At 37.7% G+C, this 25,911-nt stretch overlaps 1 protein-coding gene across 1 annotated transcript; it reads left to right on the forward strand.

Annotated features, from left to right (window-relative positions):
- The first annotated feature begins 151 nt into the window (after positions 1-151).
- Positions 152-25,010, forward strand: Syx16 (syntaxin 16). Its single transcript, XM_083113527.1, has 5 exons — positions 152-352; positions 3,508-3,765; positions 9,867-10,029; positions 14,751-14,995; positions 24,491-25,010. The coding sequence occupies exons 1-5, from the start codon at positions 272-274 to the stop codon at positions 24,671-24,673; spliced, it is 930 nt and encodes a 309-aa protein (XP_082969653.1). The 5' UTR covers positions 152-271; the 3' UTR covers positions 24,674-25,010.
- Positions 25,011-25,911: the final 901 nt, after the last annotated feature.

Below are 25,911 nucleotides of genomic sequence, written 5' to 3' on the forward strand. Positions count from 1 at the left end.
TACGAAATGCAAAAGGGAAAGGGGGGGCTTTTGATGGATCAACGACGTTTGCTTTTGGATTTTAGGTTTGACCTGTGCTGAATTCATGAGTGAAATAATGAATAAGCTTTCCATTGCGTGAAAAAAAAAACAAATGAATTGATGATGCGCACTCAATATGGAACCAATCTATTCTTTTTGTCGCTGTGTGGGTTTTTCTTGTATGATGGGATTCTCAGCGTAATACACCTGTAAATTAGTTTAATTTTAGTACTAAAAACTATACATTAAGATGGCAACAAGAAGTTTAACTGAGGTGTTTATATTAATGCGAAACAATGCCATGCAAAGTCGGCATATTTATTCGGAACAGGTAAGTGATACATCTATTGAAGTAATGAATATGATTTTATGTTATTCTGCCCCAAAGTTTAAATCAGTCTACGAATCTACGCAAAAAGCTAGCAGATTATTTTTATTTTTAAAATGTTTATTTTATTGTATTTGGGTTGTAGTAATTAAATAGCATATTTTACATTGTATTCTTTGCTTTATATTGCTGAATTTTATGTATTGATCTGCATATTCTGCTACAAAGCTTAAGTGATTTGAAGTGGTATCACTTTCCCCTTTATATGTTTATCCTTTCCAGAAAAAATGAGTATTTTTCAAGCATAATATTTTGCTGTAGGATTGTGTCTGTCCTGTTTGTTTATGGCCAACTAATAGTCTAAATGGAATCCTCATTACAACATTATACTAAAAAGCACTGAATAAAAGAAAGGCTGGATGATGCGTTACTTGTTTCTGTTAAGTAAATGCATGAATTACTTACTATACAGTTCGACAACTCAAAAATAGGGTAAGAATTTACAATATAGAGAATATCTCCAATTTCGTTAATATTTGGTATACTAACTAATTTTGGCATTCTAATCACGAATCTGTTGTTAAAATGCAGGGTAACACTTTACTATACCGGAGACGGATTTCTTCAAATTTACAGGAGAAAGTACTTACGCAAACCAATTTCTGTAGCGTTGTTGATGTTGGGGAATGTAGTTTTGATCCATTTTAATGCGAATGCATGTGTTTTTCTACAAAAATCTATTTCCGACGCGCTATTGCTGCTACTAAAAGCCGATGTCCGTATATGCTAAATTGAACGAAAGGAGTGCTAATGGAACCTAACCTAACAGGCCTAACCTAACCTAGTAGGCATACCGGTACTATTATCGTATGGGTGAAACACCTACGAATCATATATTTCGGACTTCTTTATATTGCTAACGTGTTGCGGAACATTTCTTAAGGCGAAATAATGCATTTCTAACTAAGATAATGTTTATTTTCTCTATTTACGAGTACTTACTGTTACTTGTTGTTTCGAATGTGTAACACATTATGGCCGTGATAGCATACTGGTTTAGGGGGCGTTCTGAGAGTGTTATGTCGATTTATGCAGGGGTGCAACCTCGTTCACCGGAAAATATCTACTTTCGTGCCTCTATTTGAAATTATGCCAATACGTCGCATTTACGTGTAGAACTTGTAAAATAACCTTGCGATTTACCACGTTCATTGTCCATAAACAGCAATTCGGAACCATCTTCCTTTCGCAATTCGGAACCATCTTTCTTTCGCAATTCGTTAATTCTCTTCCTTTACGCACACTCTTGCAACCTTGAATATTGACGTCAGACGTGGAATGCCTACGTGGTTAGGTTTGGCCTGTTAGGTTAGGTTCCATTAGCATAAATACAAAGAAAAAATAATATTTTCGCTAAGAGACGCGTTACCTTTGTATTGCCTAACATGAAAAGGTCTCTCCTGTGACATCAGAACACAATGTTGCTAGAGTGTTGTGCGATAAGTGACACCAATTCGGGTCGGAACCATCTTTCTTTAGAAATTTGTAATGCTCTTCCTTTACGCACAACCATCTTGCAACCTTGAATATGGACGTCAGACGAGGAATGCCTACGTGGTTAGGTTAGGCCTGTTGGGTTAGGTTCCATTAGCATAGATACAAAGAAAAATTATTATTTTCGCTAAGAGACGCATTAGCTTGTATTGCCTAACATGAAAAAGATCTTTCCTGTGACGTCAGAACACAATGTTGCTACAGTGTTGTGCGATAAGTGACACCCATTCGGCCGGAACCATCTTTCTTTCGTAATTCGTTAATTCTCTTCCTTTACGCACAACAATCTTGCAACCTTGAATATTGACGTCAGACGAGGAATGCCTACGTGGTTAGGTTAGGCCTGTTAGGTTAGGTTCCATTAGCATAAATACAAAGAAAAATTGTAAAAACAGCTCTCCCCTGTGACGTCCGAACACAATGTTGTGCGATAAGTGACACCCATTCGGGGGAAAATGGCTTGTTCCGAACTCGACAGGTGTTTCTAGTGAAAACTCGGCGAGGCTGAAACACTGGCTACGGGGTTGCATCGTCTTAACACTCGGAACATTGCACTCTCATGCAAAAAGGAAATGGCTGGAGCAGAAACAACGTGTCGGACAGAGATTTTCGCAGAAAACAAAACGCATTCACATTAAAATGGATCAAATCTACATTCAGGAACTTCCAAAACGCTCAAGAAAATGATTTCCGTAAGTACTTTCTCCTGTAAATTTGAAGGAAATTTGAAGGAATCCGTTTTACCCATATGATAATGTTACCGGCATACCTCGTCCCCGTGATGGTTCGTGGGGCTATCGTAAATTTTTGGGCTAACGTCAATGGTTTTTGGGGCTACCCGTGGATGGTTTGTGGGAAATAAGGAACAACAGTAAGTACTCGTTAATGTAAGAAATAGACATTATTTTCGTTAGAAATTAATTATTTCACCTAAAGAAATGTTCCGCAATGTAAAAAATTGCAAAATAAATCATTGATAGGTGTCTCCGGTATAGTAAAGTAGTTCCAAATGCAGGGTGGGAGTCACGTGTAGAAATTGTACATTATGCACGGGTAGCCCCACAAACCATTCACGGATAGCCCCTAGAGCCATTTCCGGTAAGGTTAGGTTAGGCAAGTTTAGTTAAAATTTTGATGCATAAAACAATGCGATACAGCTCTAAAAAAGGCCAAAATTAGTTAGTATACCGAATATTAACAAAATTGGAGATGTTCTCTATATTGTAAATTCACTCCAAAAATTGTAACACGTAGGGTTATTTCTGATCTTTTATCATCGTTATTAGAATTGAAGTACAAAACATAGTGTTTTGTAAAATATTTAAGGTGTTAAACTCTATGTTACACATTATAGAAAATGATGTGCACATAAACTTGAGTGTGAAAGTGAAACAGAAACCTATACATGCTCATGTATATGTTTAATAACATGTGAACCACAAGATAATAGGTCATAAGAGTTCTGAACTGTGTGTGTATTTTTAAGCGAGGGTAAATATGGTAATATATATGCCATATGGTTATATAGTTATGCTTTGAAAGGTTAGGAACAACCAATTTCTCTACAGCATATGAACACTGATTTTTTTCCCCCTTTCTTGCAGCATATGTCCGATCGTATGGCTCTTGTTTCCAGAGATTCTGACTTAGAATCCGGGTTGGAGTTGGGTCTCACTCGGGAGTCTCGTATGCCTCCAGCCTGGATAGATAGCTTAGAAGAGTCACAGTACTGCATGAGTCGATTGCAGAGTAAGATTCGTGAATTAGAAGCTTTACATACCAAACATCTTCATCGCCCCACATTGGATGACTCATCAGAAGAAGAGCAACAAATAGAAGCCATAACACATGAAATCACAAGGGTAACTTTCCAGATCACATTTGTAGCCATAAGCATAGTAGAATTAACAGCAAGGTATTTATAGTAGCTTTGAACTTATTTTCTGCAAGTAACAGTTGGGCTATCCTTGATGTGCTGGATGATTACTGGGTATGATTTTACAATACCTGGCACTTTCCCAATTTCTTTCATATTTTGCATACTCAATAATTTAGGCCTCGTAATCACGTGTCTGCAGGTAAAATTTGGCGGTAACGTGTAGAACTTGCAAAATAACGTGTAGAAGGTTGTGATTTTACAATAACAGAAAAAGCCGTTAATTCGATTACTCACTAATTATGGAGTCCTGATGACATATCTGTGGTTGAGATTTGGTGCTCACGTGTAGAAATTGTAAATTAACGTGTAGAAGTTGTAAAATACAAACCATTCACGGATAGCCCCATGAACCATGCACGGTTAGGTTAGGCTAACATTTGGGGTCGTAATAATATCAGGAATATACAGGGTGTCATTTTAATGGCGCCCACGGACCACAGATTCATGTAGAGGACATCAAAACAAACAACTTTTCTCAGTAACATTTTTCACGTTGGTGCGTCAATTCGACGCTACAGTCGTTCAGAAAAGACCATTTTCCCGCCTGGATGCTGGCAACCCAACACAACATTTGATCGTATCTGTGACGTCATTTCCTGCAGCGAAACAGCGCACGGTAGGGTTGCAAGGAACACACAAATTTTGTGGAAAATCACAAACTACCAACCACATTATTAGCTGTAAAACGAAGCGAGAAATGCATCCAGTAAACCGAACATCATAGCCTACCAGCCAGAAGATCAGCAGTCATCTCAGGGAAGGGGGAAGTGAACCAACCATATGAGAAATGGTAAAAACTTATTCAAAATGAAGAGTCAATATCGGATTTTGTCTCAGCCTACATGTCAAATGTCAACAACAATAACTTTTATTGTACTTACAACTTACATGTGGCTGTTTACGCCCAACTACATGCCAATTATATTTGCAAATCTCGTTGCAAGGTTGATATCTACAGGTTTGTGTCCAGATGCCTTGTGGTACTTTGTGCTGATAACGGAAGTATCTGAAGTTCACGTTGTTACATTACGGCTAAAACACGTACAACCACAGTAACAATCTAATGATGAATCAGTAGCGAATATACTGCCCTGTTTAGAGTTGCAAACTATTACATGTGTATCCAGTGCGTCGATAAACACAGTCGTTGGAGAGTTTGTTTTACTACTATTTATATCCCTGTATTTTCAACCATTTTTGTCACTTGCCTCATAATGCCCTGAATATACATTATATTATGTGTTGCTTACCTTTGGAATTTTGAGTTCTTTCATTTCTATTTTGTCATCTGTTCAGCGTGTCACAGACAACTAGTATCAGAAGGACGAAGTGGATAGACTAAATTGTAGATGCCAACTTGGTACCTAGATTTGCAAATATTTGACATGAAAGCTGATACAAAATTCGATATGACCACTTCCACTTGAATTCTATTTTCTTTCTACCATTTTTCGTATCGTTTGTTTACTTCCTGTTAGGTTACAGAACGTGTTTTCTCATTTTGTTTTACGGTACATAATGTGGCTGATTGTAACTATGTCATTTTTCACAGAATATGTGTGTATCCTGTCGCTTCACAACGGGATATGATGTCACAAATACAATCAAATGTTGTGTGTGGTTGCCAGCATTCAGGCGGCAAAATGGGCTTTTTTGAACGACTGTAACGCCGAAACGATGCTCCAACGAGAAAAATGTTACTGAAAAGAGTTGTTTGTTTTGATGTCCTCTATACGTTTCCGTGGTCCGTGGGCGCCATTAAAATGACACCCTGTATATTTCATTTTTTAGGCATTCGGAACACACAATCTTGCGATAAACATTGGTTTTCTTGAGAAATCGAGGGTGTTGGTTGTGATCACGGACCTGCTTATTTTGCAAGTTCTACGCGTGAGAGCCAAATTTTAATTTCAGATACGTGATTATGAGGCCTAAATTATTGAGTATGCGAAATATGAAAGAAATTGGGTAAGTGCCTGATATTGTAAAGTGAACAGAGAATGGAGAGCATTTGTAAGACACTGATTTATTATTGAATCATCTTTGAATCTTTGAGAATGTAATTTCAATTTTGGAAGTCGTAGAAATTAATTTCACACATATTTGTTCCCAGAATGTAGAGTGGAGTTACCATGCTTGAACATTGCAGTTGGGTTTTTTTTTTTTTTTTTCCTCAGTTTTACATTTTTCTGCTTTGTAAACTCATTCTTCATGGTCCCAATAGAGCAAAATGTAAAATTTTCCCGGATTTTACATTTTCCAACATTTTAATTTCTTTCACCTTGATCCCCTGAAGAACGTAAAATCAAGGTTCCACTGTATATGCAGGAGAGAATGGAAATTTTCAAAATGCTAAACTAACCACACCTAACCAATCTGAAGTTGAACCCATCAGATGATGAACGTAGGAGGACTCCTGAAGCCAGTTCCTTAGGTCTATCTTTCACTTCCTGATTGGCTTCCTTACTTCAAGAGAGCATTCTCATCTTCAGTTCCTGACTGAATTAGAAACCGTCCTTAAAATCCATCCTTGAAACCAGAACTGAGGAGCACACTGGCCAGCTGAAGTAGGAAAAGAGAGCAATAGATTTTTGACTGTTTATTTCAAGGTAGCTTCTTTTTTTTCCCTATATATTCGACCAATACAGCTATATGTATATTTCGTACTGGTGATTGCATAATTTATTCTCAGAAAGTACCGTATATTTTTGAATCCAAGATGAGTTTTTTTCCTGCAATTTCGTGGCCAGAAGTATGGGGTTGTCTTGCTTTCGCTGCATATGATGTGGAGTTTTTCTTTTCTTTACTGAACAGAACCAAGTACTGCCATTAAGCTCGAACTCTACCCTCTGTCACACCTACTGCTTTATCCTTTGAGCATTGTTTTGCGATAGCACGTAGTGAATGTTGTGGAGAACATTTTTTTTATCAATTGTTGTGAGACGTTGTAGATTCCACTTTTAAACTTCGTAGTAAAGTGTGATATACCTTACTATACAAAGGTGGTACATATCTGATGTAAGGATGTCTGCATCTTATTTTATTTTTTGTGTCCGGTACTTTTATTGTCTCCTTCAGTTACTTGTAATAAGGTAACCATTTTTAGGTTTTCAAAATAGTTTTTCTGTAATCCCTTGTTGAAAAATGGGGGGTCGTCTTGGATTTGGAGTTGTCTTGCATTCAGAGATATACGGTACATAGCATGTGCCTGTTCTCAATGATTTATTGTTGCATTCTTGTTGTGTGTAAAGTACTTGAGATATAACTGCATTTTTATTACCTGAATGCACACATGCATATACCGGGTTTTCGTAAATGATTGTCGGGGTTTCCTCATTGTTGTAATCGATCTGGGTGAATGACACGGTGAACACAAATGCACGATATTGTTAAGAAACTCAACAAGTTTTGTTCCTTATTTGTTTCATAGACCTCTGTTTCCCGATTCTGCCGCCAGGCGGCAGTTTTCTAAAATGGCGAATATTACTAGTGAGAAGGCGTTCTGTGTCCTTGAATATCACGCAACGAGGTCCGTTACAGTTGTGCAACGACATTTTCGTGCTCGATGTCGGAAAGATGCACCGTCGGAAAATTCGATTAGAAGGTGGCATGCACAGTTCAAAGAAAAAGGTTGCATTTGCAAAGGCAAAAATCAGTGGTCGACCATCATTGTCGGAACATGATGTGGAGCGAGTTCGTGAAACCTATCTACGCGCCCGTAGAAATCGATTCCTGCTGGATCCAAGGAACTCAACATTCCGAAGACAACATTATGGAGTGTTCTACGAAAACAGCTAAACATGAAACCATACCGCCTAAGTCTACATCAAAAGCCAACACGTAACGACAGTCGTGTACGGGAACTTTCGTCAGCGATATGCAAAATCTCATGGCTGACGATGACAATTTCATCGAGAATTTCGTTTCCACTGACGAGGCGACATTCCACCTAAGTGGAAAAGTAAACACACACAATGTGCGCATATGGGGAACGGAAAATCATCATCAGTTTGTTGAGTTGGTTCGGGACTCGCCTAAAGTGAATTTTTTTTGTGCTGTGTCACGAGAAAAGGTGCACGGTCCATTCTTCTTCTTCATGGAGAAAACGATTACGGGATTGACATTCCTGGATATGTGGAATGAGTGGCTATCCTCAAGTGGAATAAGATTCTAACACCTTCATCATGCAATTGGATGGAGCCTCACCTCACTTCCACTGTGAAGTGCGATCATTGCTCAACAGAAAATTGAGCAACGTTGGATTGGGCGCGGGAGTGATGAGGATGAAAACCTTTCATCATGGCCGCCTCGTTCCCCTGACCTTTCTCCTTGCGATTTTTCTTTCTCTGGGGATACATAAAAGATACCGTTTCCCATTATCCACTACCATTGAGGAACTGAAAGCACGCATAACTAATTCCATCAACAGTGTTACACGTGATATTCTATCCCGAGTGTGGCAGGAAATGGACTATCGCTTAGATATCTGCAGGATATCGCGAGGCGAGAACATGGAACATTTGTGACTTTGTCATAAAAACTTGGTGAGTTTTCTAACATTTTGCAAAAAATTGCATGTATCTACCTTTATTACGTAAAATACAGTGCTTGTTTTTAACCCCGACAATCATTTACGAAAACCCTGTATATACCTGCCTTTTGGAGAGAGTGTGTGTGAGAGAGAGCAAACCTGATCCATTTCTGAGAATGTGTTCTTTTTCTTTTATATCAAAATGTGAGCAGATTCTCAACTTTCTATTCATACAAAATGAAGTACATGCTCCAGAATTGAGTACGTACCAGTCTTGACATTATGTCTGAGCCGGACCTTTGGCATTCGAATGGGCGATCTCCATTCGAAAAGCCTCTTGGATATTTCAAAATATCAAAAATTACATACGCGTAGAATTGCTTCTAGAGCATTGACGTGAATTTTCGTGTAGTTTTCTTTCACTGTTGTCTAGATATTATCAATAGTTGAATAGACTTATGTACTCACGAAACTATTGATAATATCTACACAACAGTGAAAGATTTGATTTGATTTTAATTTAAAATTTTGGGTGCGTCAGCACTAAGTCTATTTTGCACCCGTCACATTATAGGGGGTCCAGCCCCTTATCGTGACACATAACAACTCTAACGTTGCATAACTAAAATCATAAAATGTTCCGATTTTCGTTAAAAGCTGAAGCTGTAATGGAGCACTCAGCACAAATAAGGACAAAACACAGGACAACACAAACAAAATTATACTGGCCATGGGGCCAGTCGCCAGAGCCTCATTAGTCTGCAGTCCAGGGTGTACTATGTGGAAGTGAGGTTGACTATTGGGTGCACTACGTGGAAGGAGAACCCCTTACACCCCATCAGTGAAAGAAAACTACATGAAATTTAGTTTTATAGACTTACGTATTCACAAAACTATTGATAATATCTATACAACAGTGAAAGAAAATACACAAAAATTCACATCAATGCTGTAGAAGCAATTCTAAGCGTATGTAATTTTTCATATTTTGAAATATCCAAGAGGTTTTTTGAATGGAAAGGAAAATTTTTTAAAAAATCGCCGATTCGCATGCCAAAAGTTCAGCCGAGATGTAAGAAGCAAACTTGATCTACATCTTCCTCACAATATTGTCTAAGTGTGAAGTGACACATATCCAACACTTGAGACACTGATTTTGCAGATTTTTGTAACAAGACTGCATCAGGGAGTGGGTCAGTGTCGTGTTTGGTTTGATTCTGCACACAATTTCCCAGCTGTTTTTTTTAGTGATTTGTAGCATGAACGTGTAACAACACTGAAAACATAGCCCTAAGCTATTTCCCCCCCATGCCAATCTTGGAACATGTGGTGGAGGTATAGTTGAGAGTTCCTGATATTTTCCAAGAAATGTTTTTTTTTTATCGATGTCCACAAGAATAGGTGCTCATTTGTATTAATACAGCCCATTGAAGGAATCAATTGCTCATTTCTCTGTTGTTCTGCATCGCATTTACCCTTATTGTCTGTTTCAGATGTTTGGCAATGCTCACCGGTTAGTGCAACATATACGACATAGGAGCGAAGATGGGAGCAGGAAAGAACAAATGCTGTCAAAAAATGTTGTGTCGTCTCTAGTCTCTACACTTCAGGATTTGTCTGTATCTTTTCGGCGGAGCCAAAGCAACTATCTTAGAAGTGAGATTTGTTTTTCCACTTTCATTGTTACTGATTAGCATGGAAGGTTAATGCATAAATGTCTTAGGATAATCTCTTATTTGAAACCATTGACAGTAGGACTGAATCGATTCCACTTTGCTGTTTTTTCTGGAAAAAAATTGTTCCAGTACTTTTGTAACTCTGTGTACAGCACAGTCACTATTTGTGTAGAGTTTATCACAAGATCCAATAAAAATACTGTTATAAATGATACCTTCAGGGGTGCCCATCCCCTCCCCCCCAATTCCTGTGATGCACTCACCCCAAAAAGGTAGAACCCCCCCCCCCTTTATACTGAATTATTTACTCAAATTATTTTGGTCAGACAAAATTTGCGCAACAATATAATACAGACATATTTAAGCAATATAGCCTACAGTCAACTCACGATTCTACGACCCCGGGTATAACGACCCTTTTCCCGGGAACCGTGAAAAAATTAGAAAAATTCGGAAAAGAAAGTTGAAAAATTGAAGGAAATTGGCCGAAAAATGCGTTGTTTTTTCCTCCACTCATTCCCTTTACGAGCACTCTACCGCTGAACTAAAAAATAGACACTTGAGTGATATCCAATAGCACTTGACCTCTGCCCTCCCCTCCCTCAAGCGCACCAACCCGATGGCCGCTACCCAACGTGCCAGGCTTGTTTTGCCACGCTTGCTCTTGGATACGCGAGAAGAGAAGATCGAATGTGCTTGGATGTTATTTTAAATCGACTTGACTTGTTTCCTTGTCCTAAAAGCTGCTGAAAACTCACGGGGTGGGGGTGGGGGGGGTAGCAGCCCGAAATGACTGCTGGACTTGCAGTCTTTGCCAATGTGTGTGGTAGGTCAAGCTCTTTCATCGATAAATACACCACCTTGAGAGATAAGATCGAAGGAATGTTCGAAAATACAGATGCGTGGTGCCTGGAAGTCTGGCCCATCTGTCCAGCTCTGACCTAGAGTTCAGCAGGTTCCCGTGAGTGAGCAACTCTTCGCCTTGTAGACAACTTCTCATAACCACTTTCATTCAAAATGTGTTCTTTGTTCCCTGCAACACTTCATAAAAAAGCGAAACTGTTAGAGATAATCAAAACCACATAGGTGAACTAAAGATCATCAAATCACTTAATGCGTTGTCATCCAGGTTTCCACAAAATTTTACTTCGATCTTACGTGCATCATAACTCCCGTTTCCCACTTCATACGTTTTCCTAATTGTGTCAATGTCGTAATATCTACCAAAAAAATGTTCCGTTGGCTGACTGACTTCTCCCTCTTTTCCTGTCAGCAAACGTAAGAAGGGGGGGGGGGGTGCGATGCAGATTGTTTCAGCCACGATTTTCTTGCTGATGCGGGCTGATTACAGGCGATGGTGGAAAAGGACCCACCCCTCTTCCTTTCCTTTGACGTCTAAAATGGGGCAACCAGTTCTGGATATATTCTTGAGAACGAACAAAAACCATAGAACAAGTAAAAAAAAGTGACCCTCATCCCTTGCCCCAGCTCATTCTCTGCAACTGGTGTGCACGGCAATGTTGATAATTGAAGAATTCAGGATTTTTTTATTTATTATTTTTTTTTTAATGCTGTTGTCTGCATAGGAAATATTGCCCGTCGATGACTCATCCAGCGCCAAGGAAAAAGTTATTGTTTTGAATCTCCCAAAGCTGTTTTGATTTGACGATAACGAAATTCGATCTTCAGAAAGGAAAACAAGAGTTAAAATAACTTCATGTTCTGCACCTTCTGATAAGCAAATCTGTTAATTTAATTTGCATCGCTTTTCTTCAGAACCATTCATGTGGAGAAAAAAAAAAGTGTTCAATGTAGCGAATGGTCGCCGAGACCCATTAAAAATACATTATTCAAGGGGAAAACGTTTGGAGGGGTGGGTGTTTGGCATCGAGAATACTCCTGAATCCAACAATAAATCGTCGATTAACGTGAGAGTAAATAAGGATCTACCATTTTGATATGTGAAAATGTTCAGCAGTTTCATAATGCTTGTTTTCAGTTCATTTTATGCTGATGGGCTAATCGGGACTAAATATACAGTTTAAAGTGAAATTCAATTCCAAACCCAAATGATGATCGACTGCCACGCTGTTTAATGATGTGTCCTAGAATACGGATTGGGTGAAAATAGATCGCAAGTTGCGCGTTTCCTTTTTCACGCTGGATTACAATGCAAGTCAAGGAAGGAGTTTGGACTGCTCCCTTGAATGGGGAAGGAGGGTTGAAGTTGGTTGAAGCAAAGAAAAGTGACTTCTTTTTACGATGTATTTTACACAGCCGAACCAGAACGAAAATTACAGCATTTTATTTTTTTGTCTCGTACCTAGAGAGGTTGTGTTGTTTCTCCCGAGAGATCTAATCTTACCAGTTAATCTTGTCACAGACAAAGCTCCAGTAAACCCGTATAAAATCCAACATTCATTATGCCCGATTATCTCCCGACTTTTGCTGGCACCAGTCTGACTGGTGTCAAGATTCTTCAAGTTTCACTTGCAATAAGCGAGAGATTCTTTTCCTTTCCTTTGGTCTCAGTGCAAATGGGTTTCTCATGAACTAGAATTGTAAGAATGTCCTGGAAAAGCAACGACTGTGCACAATTGAAACAAAGTAACATTATTTTGAATTCTCTTTTGTGAAAACTTTTTCATGTTCTACCTAGTCTTACCATAAATACTGTCCCAAAGTTGTAAGTAAATAGACACAAAATGGTGAGAGATATTGTAATATCAGAATAACATGAGATGCATGGATGCATTTTGAAACAAAATCACAAATAATTATTCGAAATGGCCACCTTTAGCACTGACACACTTCTGAAATCTTCGTGGCCACTCATCAATGGAATTACGCAACACATCAAATGGAAACTCCGCAGCTGCCTTCTGAAGAGACCGCTTTAAACTGTCAATATTGGGATGTATCTTCTTGCAAGCCATCTCCTGAAGCTTGGCCCACAATTTGTAGTCCAAAGGGTTTAAATCTGGACTGGCAGAGGGCCAATCTGACGTGGAAATGAAGTCAGGAACATTTGCCTCCAACCACTGCTGGGTGGTGCGTGCTTTGTGTGCTGGGGCTGAGTCCTGCTGGAAGCTCAAGTTCTCTCCATGGAAGATGGTGTCGGTAAGATTCTTGCTTAGTTTCTCAAGCACTGTCTGCTGGTACACTTTGGCTGATGTTTTTACCCCTTTTTCACAGAAATGGAGCGTGCCCTCATAGCAAATGTTCCAGACTTCATTTCCACTTCAGATTGGCCTTCTGCAAGTCCGGACCTATACCCTTTGGACTACAAATTGTGGTCCAAGCTTCAGGAGATGGCTTGGAAGAAGAGACATCCCAATATTGAAAGTTTAAAGCGGTCGGTCTCTTCTGAAGGCAGTTGCTCATTTTCCAGTTGATGTGTTGCGTAATTTAATTGATGCGTGGCCACGAAGACTTCAGAAGTGTGTCAGTGCTAAAGGTGGCCATTTCGAATAATTATTTGTGATTTTGGTTCATAATGCATCCATACACCTCATGTTATTATGATATTACAATATCTCTCACCATTTTGTGTCCATTTACTTACAACTTTGGGACAGTATTTATGGTAAGACTAGGTATTTTCCTTCTCACAACACGCATCCTGTGCATAACAGGTTGTATAACTACCATCTCCTAGGCATCTTGGTGTCCGTTTGAGCTCCCTTTAAGCTGAAAATTGGTGCAAATTCCAATAACGACCCCTTCGAAATAACGACCCTTTTCCCGGGAACTGTTAAAGGTCGTTGAATCGAGAGTTGACTGAATGTTTATTTAGGTATTGTTTACAATATAGACATTACATGTATATTACTTGGACATTGATTGAAATAACATTTTACATAAATGATAATAATATTTGACGTTGCAATGTTATTGCAGCAAACTTATTGGATAATTTCCTCATTTTGCACCACTTTTAAAATATCGGTCTCACTAAGGTAGACATTAACCACTAATTATGTGTTTACACATTGGTGCTTTGATCAAAACTACAGATTCCGAAAATCATCTGACAGAGCATTCGTACAGTACAGCTGATTGTTTGTTTGCGGGAACTGGATGAACTCACGTCGTAACTACCCACAGTGCAATAGGCAGACGACGTTAAATTGAATACCATCCTTCTCAATCCCGTTCCCCGTCGCGATTAACCACAATGTAGAAAAGCGACGCTAAATAACTTAAGATGAATAATGTTTCCCATTGCAAAGCTTCAGAAACATTTTACAATCAAATTGTGTCAAGAATCTATCTTGTGGGAACCCCTGCTCACATTGGCATATGAAAAAGGTTGTTATCCTATATTTACTTGGCACTTTCAAGGATACATTTTTGAAACAGGACCACTTACATTTTGGAGGCTGCAGGGTTAAAGATATAAAATTAGATATGCACATGGTACCAGAGCAATGATGTATTTAGGGGATCTCCACCCCCCCCTTTCCTTTGCCCGAAAGATTTATCAACTATTAAAATTAAATAACGAAAAAAAAAATATATTCGTTTAGCCTTTATAATATATTACTCTTATATTGTAAGTCAAATTATTTTGATATGTTTAAGAGTTTTTGAGTGATGCAGTCCTAACATTTTTTTCAATGATTCTGTGTGATATTAATCTATTAGTGACTGCAGTTACTTCTATACAGATGTATGATTTCTTCTTTTTTTTTCCTGCAGAGTTAAACTCCCGTGAAGAGAGGTCACAGCAGTATTTTAACACATTGTTGGCCCTGGACGAAGAGGAGCCACCAGCATGGGAAGACGAATTATTTTTTGGCAAAGTAAGCCAGCAGGAACTCCTCCTTCTAGAAGACAATACGCGGATGATGGCACAGCGTGAGCAGGAAGTTAAGCAGATTGTGCAGTCTATAGTCGACCTTAATGAGATATTTAAAGACTTAGCTCATATGGTGACGGATCAGGTGTGTATAATTCTACCGAAGGACATGCGATTCAGTTTTAAATAAGGTGCTTTCTGTGGAAATGTGCTTGAATATTTGAAAAAGGCCCTGATGTATTCTAGAGTATGTATTTCTTCCCTATGGCAGTTGCAAGCAGATCTTTATGTCAATTATTAAGCCAGGTAAAGGGTATTAGAGTAGCATCAACAAATGTGTGTAGACTATTGTGTATTTCTTCCAGATAATGAAAAGACTCCCACTATCACTTTTATGCACTGATAGGCTAATAGGGACTGCACCTACAGTTTAAAGTGGGATTCGAACCACTATGTGCTTTCACCAGGTATCGAACCTGGGACCCCTTGATTACACGGTGACTACATTACCACTATGCCATCGGGAAGGTACTAGAACATTGCTTTAGCATTTTTTTATTCTTCAATCTTTTCTTTTCGTTTCCATTTGCTCTGTGCAGTTAAGAAACATCTTCCTTCGTACTCATATTACATCTAAATACTTCCACAAATGCCCTTGTAAAATTCTAACTTTCTATCCCCACTAGCCTGCTAGATGTCTCTCTCATTCAGTGCACATCATGTGCTTAATATTTTACTGTCTCATCTTATATCATTGCTTTCACCATCCAGTTTCAGTAGCCGTATTGCAAACTAGCTGATTGAATATTTTGTACAAAATCAAGTCATTGCATGCAGTACTACTACTTGCATTTATGTTTGGCCCGTATCCTTTAACACTGCTATTTTCTTTTATCTGCATTGTGTTGGAGTGCAGTTAAGTGTAATCCATCTTATCTTATCGACATCTGACAGTAGGGATGTGCCGAAGCCGATTACAGATGTATGAAAATCGGCCGAAATTGACATATCGGCATTGGGAAAAATCCGATATTTAAACCGGTACAGATTATACTAGAGTTTTACCTTCTAATAAGTTTTATATTCTAGTTTTGTAAGATTTATTGAAAATTTGGTTATGACTCGTCATTATTGTAGAGTTTTTGTAATAAAATTATTGCAAACTCTCATTCAGAGGATCAACCTAACTATAAATCGGAAATAAAACAGTACATTCCTGAACCAGGATCTGCTGTTGTATTGGAAATTCAAAAATGAATATTCAAACCTGAAGCAAGTGCTGAGAAAATACTTGGGCATACCTGCCTCATCAATATTCAGTGATTGAGTGTTCAGTGTTGCTGAACAGATTTGCGATAAGAGAAGAAGTAGGTTACTTCCTGAAGTGCTTCCAAATCTCGTATTTCTGAAATTGAATCTGGCAGAACAGGAATTCATTTTGCATTTCAAAGAACTGCTTGTATACTAATGTTAAATCTCTTAAGTTCACATAACCTTTTGTAGATGCAAATGTACATTCACATCTCTTGAGAATATATATGTATATACATATGATATGCAATAGAAATATACATACCAAATTTATTTTTGTCATGCAGAAAATAACAGTATTGGCCAGTATGAACATATACAGTGGAACCCCTGCATTTTAAGTTTTCTCAGCTTTGTCCCCTTAAAATGTAAGATCGAGGGTCCGCTGTAATTCATATATCATAGTTTTGTAGCGTAAATATCTAAATACATAGTTTCTCCCTTAAAATGAAACTCATTGCACCACATGCCTGGTTATATACATTAATTATGGGTTTAGTAAACCATTCGTGAGGCTACATCTGCGGTCACTAAGCAGATACTTGTAAGTTGAAAAAGAACGTTCAACGTCAACAGACACAAGTGGTGCGTATTTTGTTTTCAACCTGTAATCCAATATATATATAATCTTGTGTAGTAGTAGTTGTGCATTTGTGTTTTTTCTTGTGTAGTGGTTGTTATGTGTTTGTGTGTCTTGTGCAGTAGTTGTGCTGTGTAGTGTTTTTGGGTTTGTCTTGTGTAGTAGTTGTAGTGCCTAGTGTGTTTGTGTTTATTTTGTGTAGTAGTTATGCTGTCTAATGTGTTTCTGTTTGTCTTGTGTATGTATGTGTCTTGTGTTGTAGTTGTGCTGTCTAGTATGTATGTGTAGTAGTTGTGCTGTCTAGTATGTCGGTTTTGTCTTGCGTAGTAGTTGTGCTGTCTAATTTGTTTGTGTTTGTCTTGTGTAGTAGTTGTGGTGTGTTTGTGTTTATATTTTGTTATAGTTGTGATGTGTTTGTGTGTGTCTTGTGTAGTAGTTGTGCTGTCTAATGTGTTTGTGTTCGTCTTGTGTAGTAGTTCCTCCATTCATATTGGGGGTTAGGCGTAGAGCTGACAACTCTGCACTGTAAAAACACATGTCAAGAAACAACAATATAAGGCCATGGATGTTCCCAAGGTAAAATATTCCGGAGGAAAAATAGTCCCCCGTTCGGATCTCCGGGTGGGGACTACTTTGGGAGGTCTCTGGACTAAGGATAAGATCTACGTTAGGAAGAAGGATATTAAATTAGGCACCTGGAATGTTCTGAGCCTTTACCGGCCTGGGGCATTTCAGTGTACAGTTAATGAGATAGTGAAGTATAAATTAGATGTAGTAGCTGTCCAGGAAGTTAGGTGGCCAGGAGAAGGGAATTGTAAAACTAAAAATTATACTTTTTTCTATGGTGGTACTGAAAATCATAATTTTGGAACAGGCTTTTTCATAAATAATAGAATTATATCGGCTCTTAAAACAGTAGAATTTATTAATGATAGGATATCATATGCAGTTTTACAGGGTAGGTGGTGTAAAATTATTTTAATAAACATACATGCACCAACGGAAGATAAAGATGATAATACTAAAGATGATTTTTATGCAGAGTTAGAACAGGTCTTTGATAAATTTTCTCAGTATGATATGAAAATTCTGTTAGGTGACTGTAATGCACAGATTGGCAAAGAAGAGACATTTAAACCCACGATTGGTAAAGAAAGTCTTCATGAATTAAGTAATGATAATGGTATAAGATTGATTACTTTTGCAACCTCAAAGAATTTAATTGTGAAAAGTACCACTTTTAAACATAAAGATATCCATAAATATACCTGGTCTTCTCCAGATGGTAAAACTCACAATCAGATAGATCATATCCTCATTGATAAGAGAAGGCATACTAGTATAATTGACGTTCGTACACATAGAGGTGCTGACTGTGCTAGTGACCATTATTTAGTAATTGCTAAATTAAGAGAAAGACTCTCAGTGATAAATCATAAGCAACAAAATCTAAAAGTTATAAAATTTGATACAGGAAAGTTTACTGATGAAAGAATTAAGAAAGATTACCAAATTAAACTGTCAAATAGATTTGATGTTTTGCAGGATTTAAATGACGATGAAAATATAAATGAAACAGACGTAAATAAGAATTGGGAGCACATACGTAATGCAATAGAATCAGCAGCTAAAGAAAGTATAGGATACCATAAACCGAGAAAAAGTAAGCCATGGTTTGATAATGAATGTCATAATCTAATAGAAATAAGAAATCAGGCTAGACTTAGGTGGTTAAATAACTGTGATGATACAAATCTAAACAATTATAATAGAATAAAGCGAGAAGTTAACCGCACGTTTAGAAGTAAAAAAAGAGATTACTTGAAAACCAAAATTAACGAAATTGAAACAAACAGCAAAAATAAAAATATCAGAGATTTATATAAAGGTGTAAATGAATTTAGAAAGGGGTGGCAACCTAAAGTAAACTTGATAAAAGATAAAGACGGTGATTTTCTAGCTGACCCAAGTGATATTCTAAATAGATGGAAGAACTACTTTAATGACCTTTTAAATGTCCATGTAAGAGATAAATCAGAAGTAAATGAAGTCCACACAGCAGAACCTTTAGTTCCAGAACCCAACTTGACTGAAGTTAAAGATGCTGTTAAAAGGCTAAAGAATAACAAAGCACCTGGCATTGATTTAATACCAGCTGAGTTAATTAAATATGGTGGAAATTCATTAATGTATCAAATTCATAAATTAATCTGTTTAATATGGAATAAAGAAGAAATCCCTCAACAGTGGAAAGAATCCATAATTGTTCCTGTGTTTAAAAAAGGTGATAAAATGAACTGCAATAATTACCGTGGAATTTCTCTACTCTCAACAACATATAAAATATTATCTAACATTCTTTTAACAAGACTAACCCCATATGCTAATGAAATTATAGGTGATTATCAATGTGGATTTAAACGTAACAGATCAACTACAGATCAAATTTTTCACATCAGACAGACACTTGAAAAAAAGTGGGAATATAATCAAAATGTCCATCAGCTATTCATTGATTTCAAAAAAGCATATGATTCAGTCAAAAGAGATAAATTATATAATATATTAGTTGAGTTTGGAATACCTAAGAAGCTTGTTAGTATGATAAAAGTATGCACCAGTGAAACAGAAAGTAAAATTCGTGTGGGTATTAATATGTCTGACAAATTTACAATTCATGATGGGTTAAAACAAGGAGATGCATTATCTCCATTGCTCTTTAATTTTGCCTTAGAATATGCTGTTAGGAAGGTAAAAGAAACTAAAGAAGGACTAAAATTAAATGGTGTGACTCAGTTGTTAGCATATGCAGATGATGTAGACTTACTGGGGGATGATGTGAATACAATTAAGAATAATGCTAAAATATTTTTCAAAACTGCTAAAGAGATAGGTTTGGAAGTTAACAAAGAGAAAACTAAATATATGCTTACAGGCCGAAACCAAGTGTTAGGTAATAATCAAAATCTAATTATTGATAACAACTCGTTTGAACGAGTTTCCAAATTCAAATACTTAGGAGTAATATTAACAAATGAAAATGATATTAAAGAGGAAATAAAAAGTAGGCTTAATTCAGGAAATGCATGTTACTTCTCTCTTCATAAACTTTTGTCTTCTCGTTTAATATCTAAGAAACTAAAAGTTAAAATATACAAAACAGTAATTTTGCCTGTAGTATTATATGGATGTGAAACTTGTTCCCTTACATTGAAAGAGGAACATAAATTGAGAGTATTTGAAAATAAGATCCTTAGGAAAATATTTGGACCTAAAAGGGATGAGGAGACAGGTGAGTGGAGAAGGTTACATAATTTAGAACTACATAATTTGTATTCATGTCCAGATATTATTAGAATAATTAAATCAAGAAGACTTAGGTGGGCAGGCCATGTGGCACGAATGGGAGAGGAACGAGGAGTTTACAGGATTCTTGTTGGGAAACCTGATGGTAAGAGACCTGTAGGAAGGCCAAGACGAAGATGGAGGGACAACGTTGAGATGGACCTAAGGGAAATCGGTAGGGATGGAAAAGAGTATATAGAACTTGCTCAAAATAGGGAAACATGGAAGGCCTGTGTTGCTGCAGCCATGAACCTTCGGGTTTAAGAAGGCTAGAGAGTTAGTTAGTTAGTTAGTTAGAAAATAACATCACATTTCTGTTTAATAATCTTATGTATCGGAATCGGTTAAATATCGGCATCCGTATCGGTTCCAAAAATTATCGGTGAGTACATCGGCATCGGTAAATTTTCAGCTTCGTCACATCCCTATCTGACAGTATAATTAATTACAGAGAAGCTTAGTACTCACGTTTTCCACAAAGCTATTTTTAGTTTGTGCTATTAATTTCAGTGGCCGTTGAAATTAATAGGACAAACTAGAAACAGCTTTGCGGAAAACATGAGTACTAAGTTTTCTTTACTACTGCATCTCTCATTACTCAAAATATGAATATGATAGTATATTTGTATCAATAAATTTTTAATGTAAAATTTGCCATTTTATTAATATTTTTTATGGCTATAAAAGTATAATTGAAGGACTCGCGTGTCAAATATGTTAAGTGGTATTTTGGTAATTTTTGAGTTACAAAGTAAAATGTGCCATCCTTCAATTTTCAAGTGAAATTGCCATGTCATACAATTTGCATTGGATTCAGTGAAGCTTTGTGAAATTGGTAAACACAACACTGAAACAATTTATCTACAGTATAGCTTCTAATAACATTTTTTCTTAATGAACTCAAAGAGGAAGAACATGAAGGCCCTGTTGTTTGCTGATGACTTAGTAATATGGGGGAACAGCGAAGAAAAAGTACAGAGACAGCTTGATGGTTGGAATGAGGAAATCAGAAGACCAGGAATGAAATTCAATGCTGAAAAGAGCAAGGTGCTAATAACAACAAGAAACAGAGCCAGAAATCAAACAAGAATAATGGTGGACATGGAAGACATGAGGGTAGTATCTAGAAATCATAATTGAGAGAAGTGGAAGAATAGATAAGAAGGTAAACAGAAGAGGACAAATGGGTTGTGGACTATTTAGGGCGTACTGAAAGTTGTGATCAACATGTTACAAGAATTATTTTCCTGTAGTTTACGGTTATTACAAGCATAAGAAAACAGTTTTTTTTTCTTTGTGACGTATGTAACATTGACAACATCCATTATATAACGGATTCTTTTTGTTTAAAAATTACTAACCATTGTTATAACTGTATCTTTAGTCAAAATGAAAATAAATGTCTGATGAAAGGAGCGTGTGTTCTCCTGAAACGTCACAAAGAAAAAACTGTTTTCTTATGCTTGTAATAACCGTAAACTACAGGAAAATAATTCTATCATGCAAGCAATGCGTACATACAAGAAAAACTATGTTACAAGAAGGAAGTAAACTGAAACAAAAAGAATCTAATATATCCCTGTTAAAGTACATACCTTTATTAGTCTTCTACATAATCACCATGTAAATCGACACATTTTTGCCAACATTCTGGAGGTTTGAAAATTCCTCTGTTGTAGAACTCCGTTCGGGTACTTCTGAGAATTCTCCTAACGACAAATTCCACTTCCTTGTTGGTGTCATATCTGTTTCCCTGCATGTGTTCTTTCGGAAAAGAAAACAAGTGAGAGTCAGATGGATCCAGATCTGGACTGTAGGGAGGGTGTCGAAGGAGTTCCCACCCAAACCTGGCAACTTCATTCCTCGTTAGCTGTGCTGTGTGTGGCTTGGCGTTCCGTGTTGGAGGATAACCCTATCCCTGCAACGACGTTTTTCACGAATCGCGCGACAAAGTTTTCTCAAAGTGTGCATGTAGTGAGCGGCATTGATTGTTTCCCAAGGAGTGAGAAAGTCCACGAGAAGAACACCCTCTGAATCCCAGAAGACAGTTCCCATCACTTTGGCAGCTGATGACATTGTCCTCGATTTCTTCTTTGTTGGTGATGTTTGATGTCGCCACTCCAGGATTTGACATATACTATCAGGCTCGTAGAGGTGGAAAATAGTTTTGTCTCCAGTAACCAAACGCTTCAGGAAACCCTCGGTACCGTGCCAAAAGTTCCATGCAAACATCTTTTCTGTTTCAATTCTGTGCCGCATTCAAATCCTGTTGCACCCATCTGCAACACACTTGCCGGTAACCCAGTACACCAATCATCTCCTGGATAACACTGCGAGCCATGTTCCTGTCGTTTAAGGCAGTTTTCAGGTATCATGTGCAAGGGAAATTACTAATGTCTGCGTTTCCATCTCTAAAATGTGTTTTATCCATCGCCTGATGCTACTCACAACCATACACTGATCACCATACACTTCCTGCAATCGGAGGTGGATATCTTATGCCGATGCAGCTTCCTTAAACAGGAATTCAATCACTGCACGCTGGCGAAACGACATGCCGAATGGAGCCATTACTCACTACTGTGCATACGTAATTTGGAATAGGGATGTACCTATGAAACGCAAGAAGGTAATACAACACATACTATGTGTCGATGATTATGTATGGAGACTTGGACAATGACAGAGAGACACAAAAGATAGATACAGGCAGTGGAGATGAAATTTTTAAGGAGTATATTGGGGATACTAGAAGGGATAGAATAAGGAATGAGGAGATCCGACAGACAGTGGGTGTGGTCAAGCTTCACAACAGGATAGATCAGGTACAGATGAGATGGTTCAGACACATGAAGAGGATGGATGCAGAAAGACTACCAGTAAGAGCTTACAATGCACATGCAGTGGGAATAAGGCCTGGGGGAAGACCAAGATGTCTGTGCAAAGAGCGGATAGTGGAGAGTGTTAGGAGAAGAGGACAAGATTGGAACACTGTGGAAAGAGAGGTCGGGTGGAAGACCAGGAAAAAATGGGTAGGCTTGACTTCTATGCCATCCCAGCCAGAGACAGGAAACTGCGAAGGATGATGATGATGATGAACTCAGAAATGATCAAAATGTCACTTACCATGTTTTACCCCCGAGCCCTTCAATTCATATATCATGGTATTATAAAATAAATATCCAAATATATGTACAGTTCCTTTTTAAAAAAATAATGTTTACAATCACCTAGCTGTATGTTATGTAAGGGAAATTTGAAGTTCTGTTTTTTTAAGTCCACTTTATGCACAGATAGACTAATTGAGACTGGGTGACCAAGCCTACAGTTTAAAGTACAATCCAAACCACTATGTACCTCCACCAGTCATCAAACCTGGACCCCTTGTGTACAAGGCGACTTCGTTTTCACTGTGCCATTGGACAGGCTATTTAAGAAGATTAATGAGCTATTCATGTTCTGTATGGAACATATGCAATTTTATATCGGTTTGGTAGAATATTAATACTGCAAAACTTATACATATATTGATTCATTCCTAATAAATAATAATAAAAAAAAGGAAGTTGTGAGAAAGAGAGACTGTATAATAAGGTCCAAAAAATACAAATATGATTCACTTTCTGGCATTTCCAAAACCACAATTTTATTGCTTGCCTTGTCTTGTCCCTATCCTGGACAAGATGAATCCAAAATTCTCCCTCCTTGCTAATTTCTTTCAGGGCTATCTCAATATTGACTCATCTTCTTGTTGGCCTGTTTGTACAGGGTGACACACGAAAGTGTTTTCAATTTTGTATTAACAGTATACAGTTAATATGACACCAAACTTTATTCCTGGGGTTTGAATACGTGTGGGAAGTAATGCCATTTGTGTTACTAGAAAAAATCACATGTGGAAGGTGATGTCCATCTTCCATAATGCTGTTTTCCAGTTGAGAGTTGAGGCTGCCCCACATGCGTTCCAATGTCTCCTGATTGATCTGATGCACCTCCCTATGAATAGCTGTCTTCAGTTTGTCTAATGAACTTTCCCCTTTAAATACCCCCACAGAAAGAAGTTGCACGTAATCAGGTCGGGAGATCAGGGAGGCCAAAGCACATCTGGAAACCAAATGACCAGGAAACCATCCCCGTAGGATGTTCATGGAATATCTGTTGGTGTGGGCTGTGGCCCCATCTTGTTTTCATTTTACATAAATAAATGTCAATAGATCACACACATTATACAACAAAAATAATACAGTTTGGTGTACAATTAACTGTGTAATGTTAATTCAAAAATGTCTGTGTCACTCTGTAGATACCTTACCATTATCAATCCCAATTTTGTCCCATCCTTACTGTTTATTAATTCTTGTATCACGTTATTTTTAAACATGACAGTAATGTTATCTTTTGTAGGGAACAGTTTTGGACAGGATAGACTACAACATTGAACAAGTCCAAGTACAAGTGCACGAAGGACTGCAGCAGCTTCATAAAGCCGAAAAGCATCAAAAGAGAAGCAGAAAAATGATGTGTGTTCTAGGAACGGCCGTAATTACGGTGTTTCTAGTTATACTTTTCATTGTTGTTAAGTCATAAAACGTTATTTTTCCATGTGAAGACTGATTGTGGATCCATGCTGTGTAAATAATTGGATCATTTTATGCTTTAATTGTATACATCTCATTTTAATTTATTTGTACAGTAATTTTAATGTATGTATGTATGTATATATGTGTGTGGGATATGTACTGAAGTTATACGGAAGACATTTGATGTATACCAAGAGCATCTGAATATGTTGTTGACAGTTGCATTAAGTACCTGTCTTTTTATATGTCTATCTTAAAGAGCTATGTTTGGCAACACTTATACATCTCTGAAATATCAACATATATATATTTTTTGATTTAATAAACTTTCAGCTTATTGTTAATATGTTTAATATTTGAAATGCATACAACCATTAACATTTGCATGTTGTACGTTCGGCTTAGCAAAAGATTGCGCAGATTTTCTCGCCACTAATACTTATCTTCACTCCATTAATACAGAGAGAGAAATACATGATAGCCATGCTGTGATGTACAACATGTATATAAAGGAAGTCCTGCTGTAACTAGCTTGTTGCTTGTCAGGTTCCATGGTTAGGAGCTTACGCTTTGCAAAGAGTTTGGGGAGGATAGTGGGTTTTCTGAAGAGAACCAAAATTTTGGTGTTGATCCATCATCTTGACGACGGAGCTACCTGAGTCTTGAATAGCAGGATGCCATGGGTAGCATTCTTGCCTTGGTGGAAATGGTTCAATTCTTAGTGGGAGAACCAAAATTTTGATTTTGATTTTGATTGATTGATTGATTTGCCATGAGACTTGGATAATGACTGAGAGAGACAAAAGAAAGATGCAGGCAGTGAAGATGAAATTTTTAAGGAGTATATTGGGGAAGACTAGAAGGGGTAGAATAAGGACTGAGGAGATCCAACAGACAGTGGGTGTTGTGAAGCTTCAGGACAGGATAGATCAGGCATAGATGAGATGGTTCGGACACATGAAGAGGATGGATGCAGGAAGACTACCAGTAAGAGCTTACAATGCACAAGGAGTGGGAATAAGGCCAAAGGGGAGACCAAGGTGTCGGTGGAAAGAGCAGATAGCAGAGAGTGTTAGGAGAAGAGGACAAGATTGGAACACCGTGGAAAGAGAGGAGTGGTGGAAGACCAGGAAAAAATGGAAAGGCTTGACTTCTATGCTGACCCAGCCAGAGGCAGGAAACGGCGAAGGATGATGATGATTGATTTAGTTTATTTTACTTCGCTTTTCTGCCACTTTTGGCTAA

This window comes from Lepisma saccharinum, chromosome 27 (genome assembly GCF_977018435.1).
Source record: "Lepisma saccharinum chromosome 27, izLepSacc3.1, whole genome shotgun sequence".
NCBI classification, from domain to species: Eukaryota; Metazoa; Arthropoda; class Insecta; order Zygentoma; family Lepismatidae; genus Lepisma; species Lepisma saccharinum.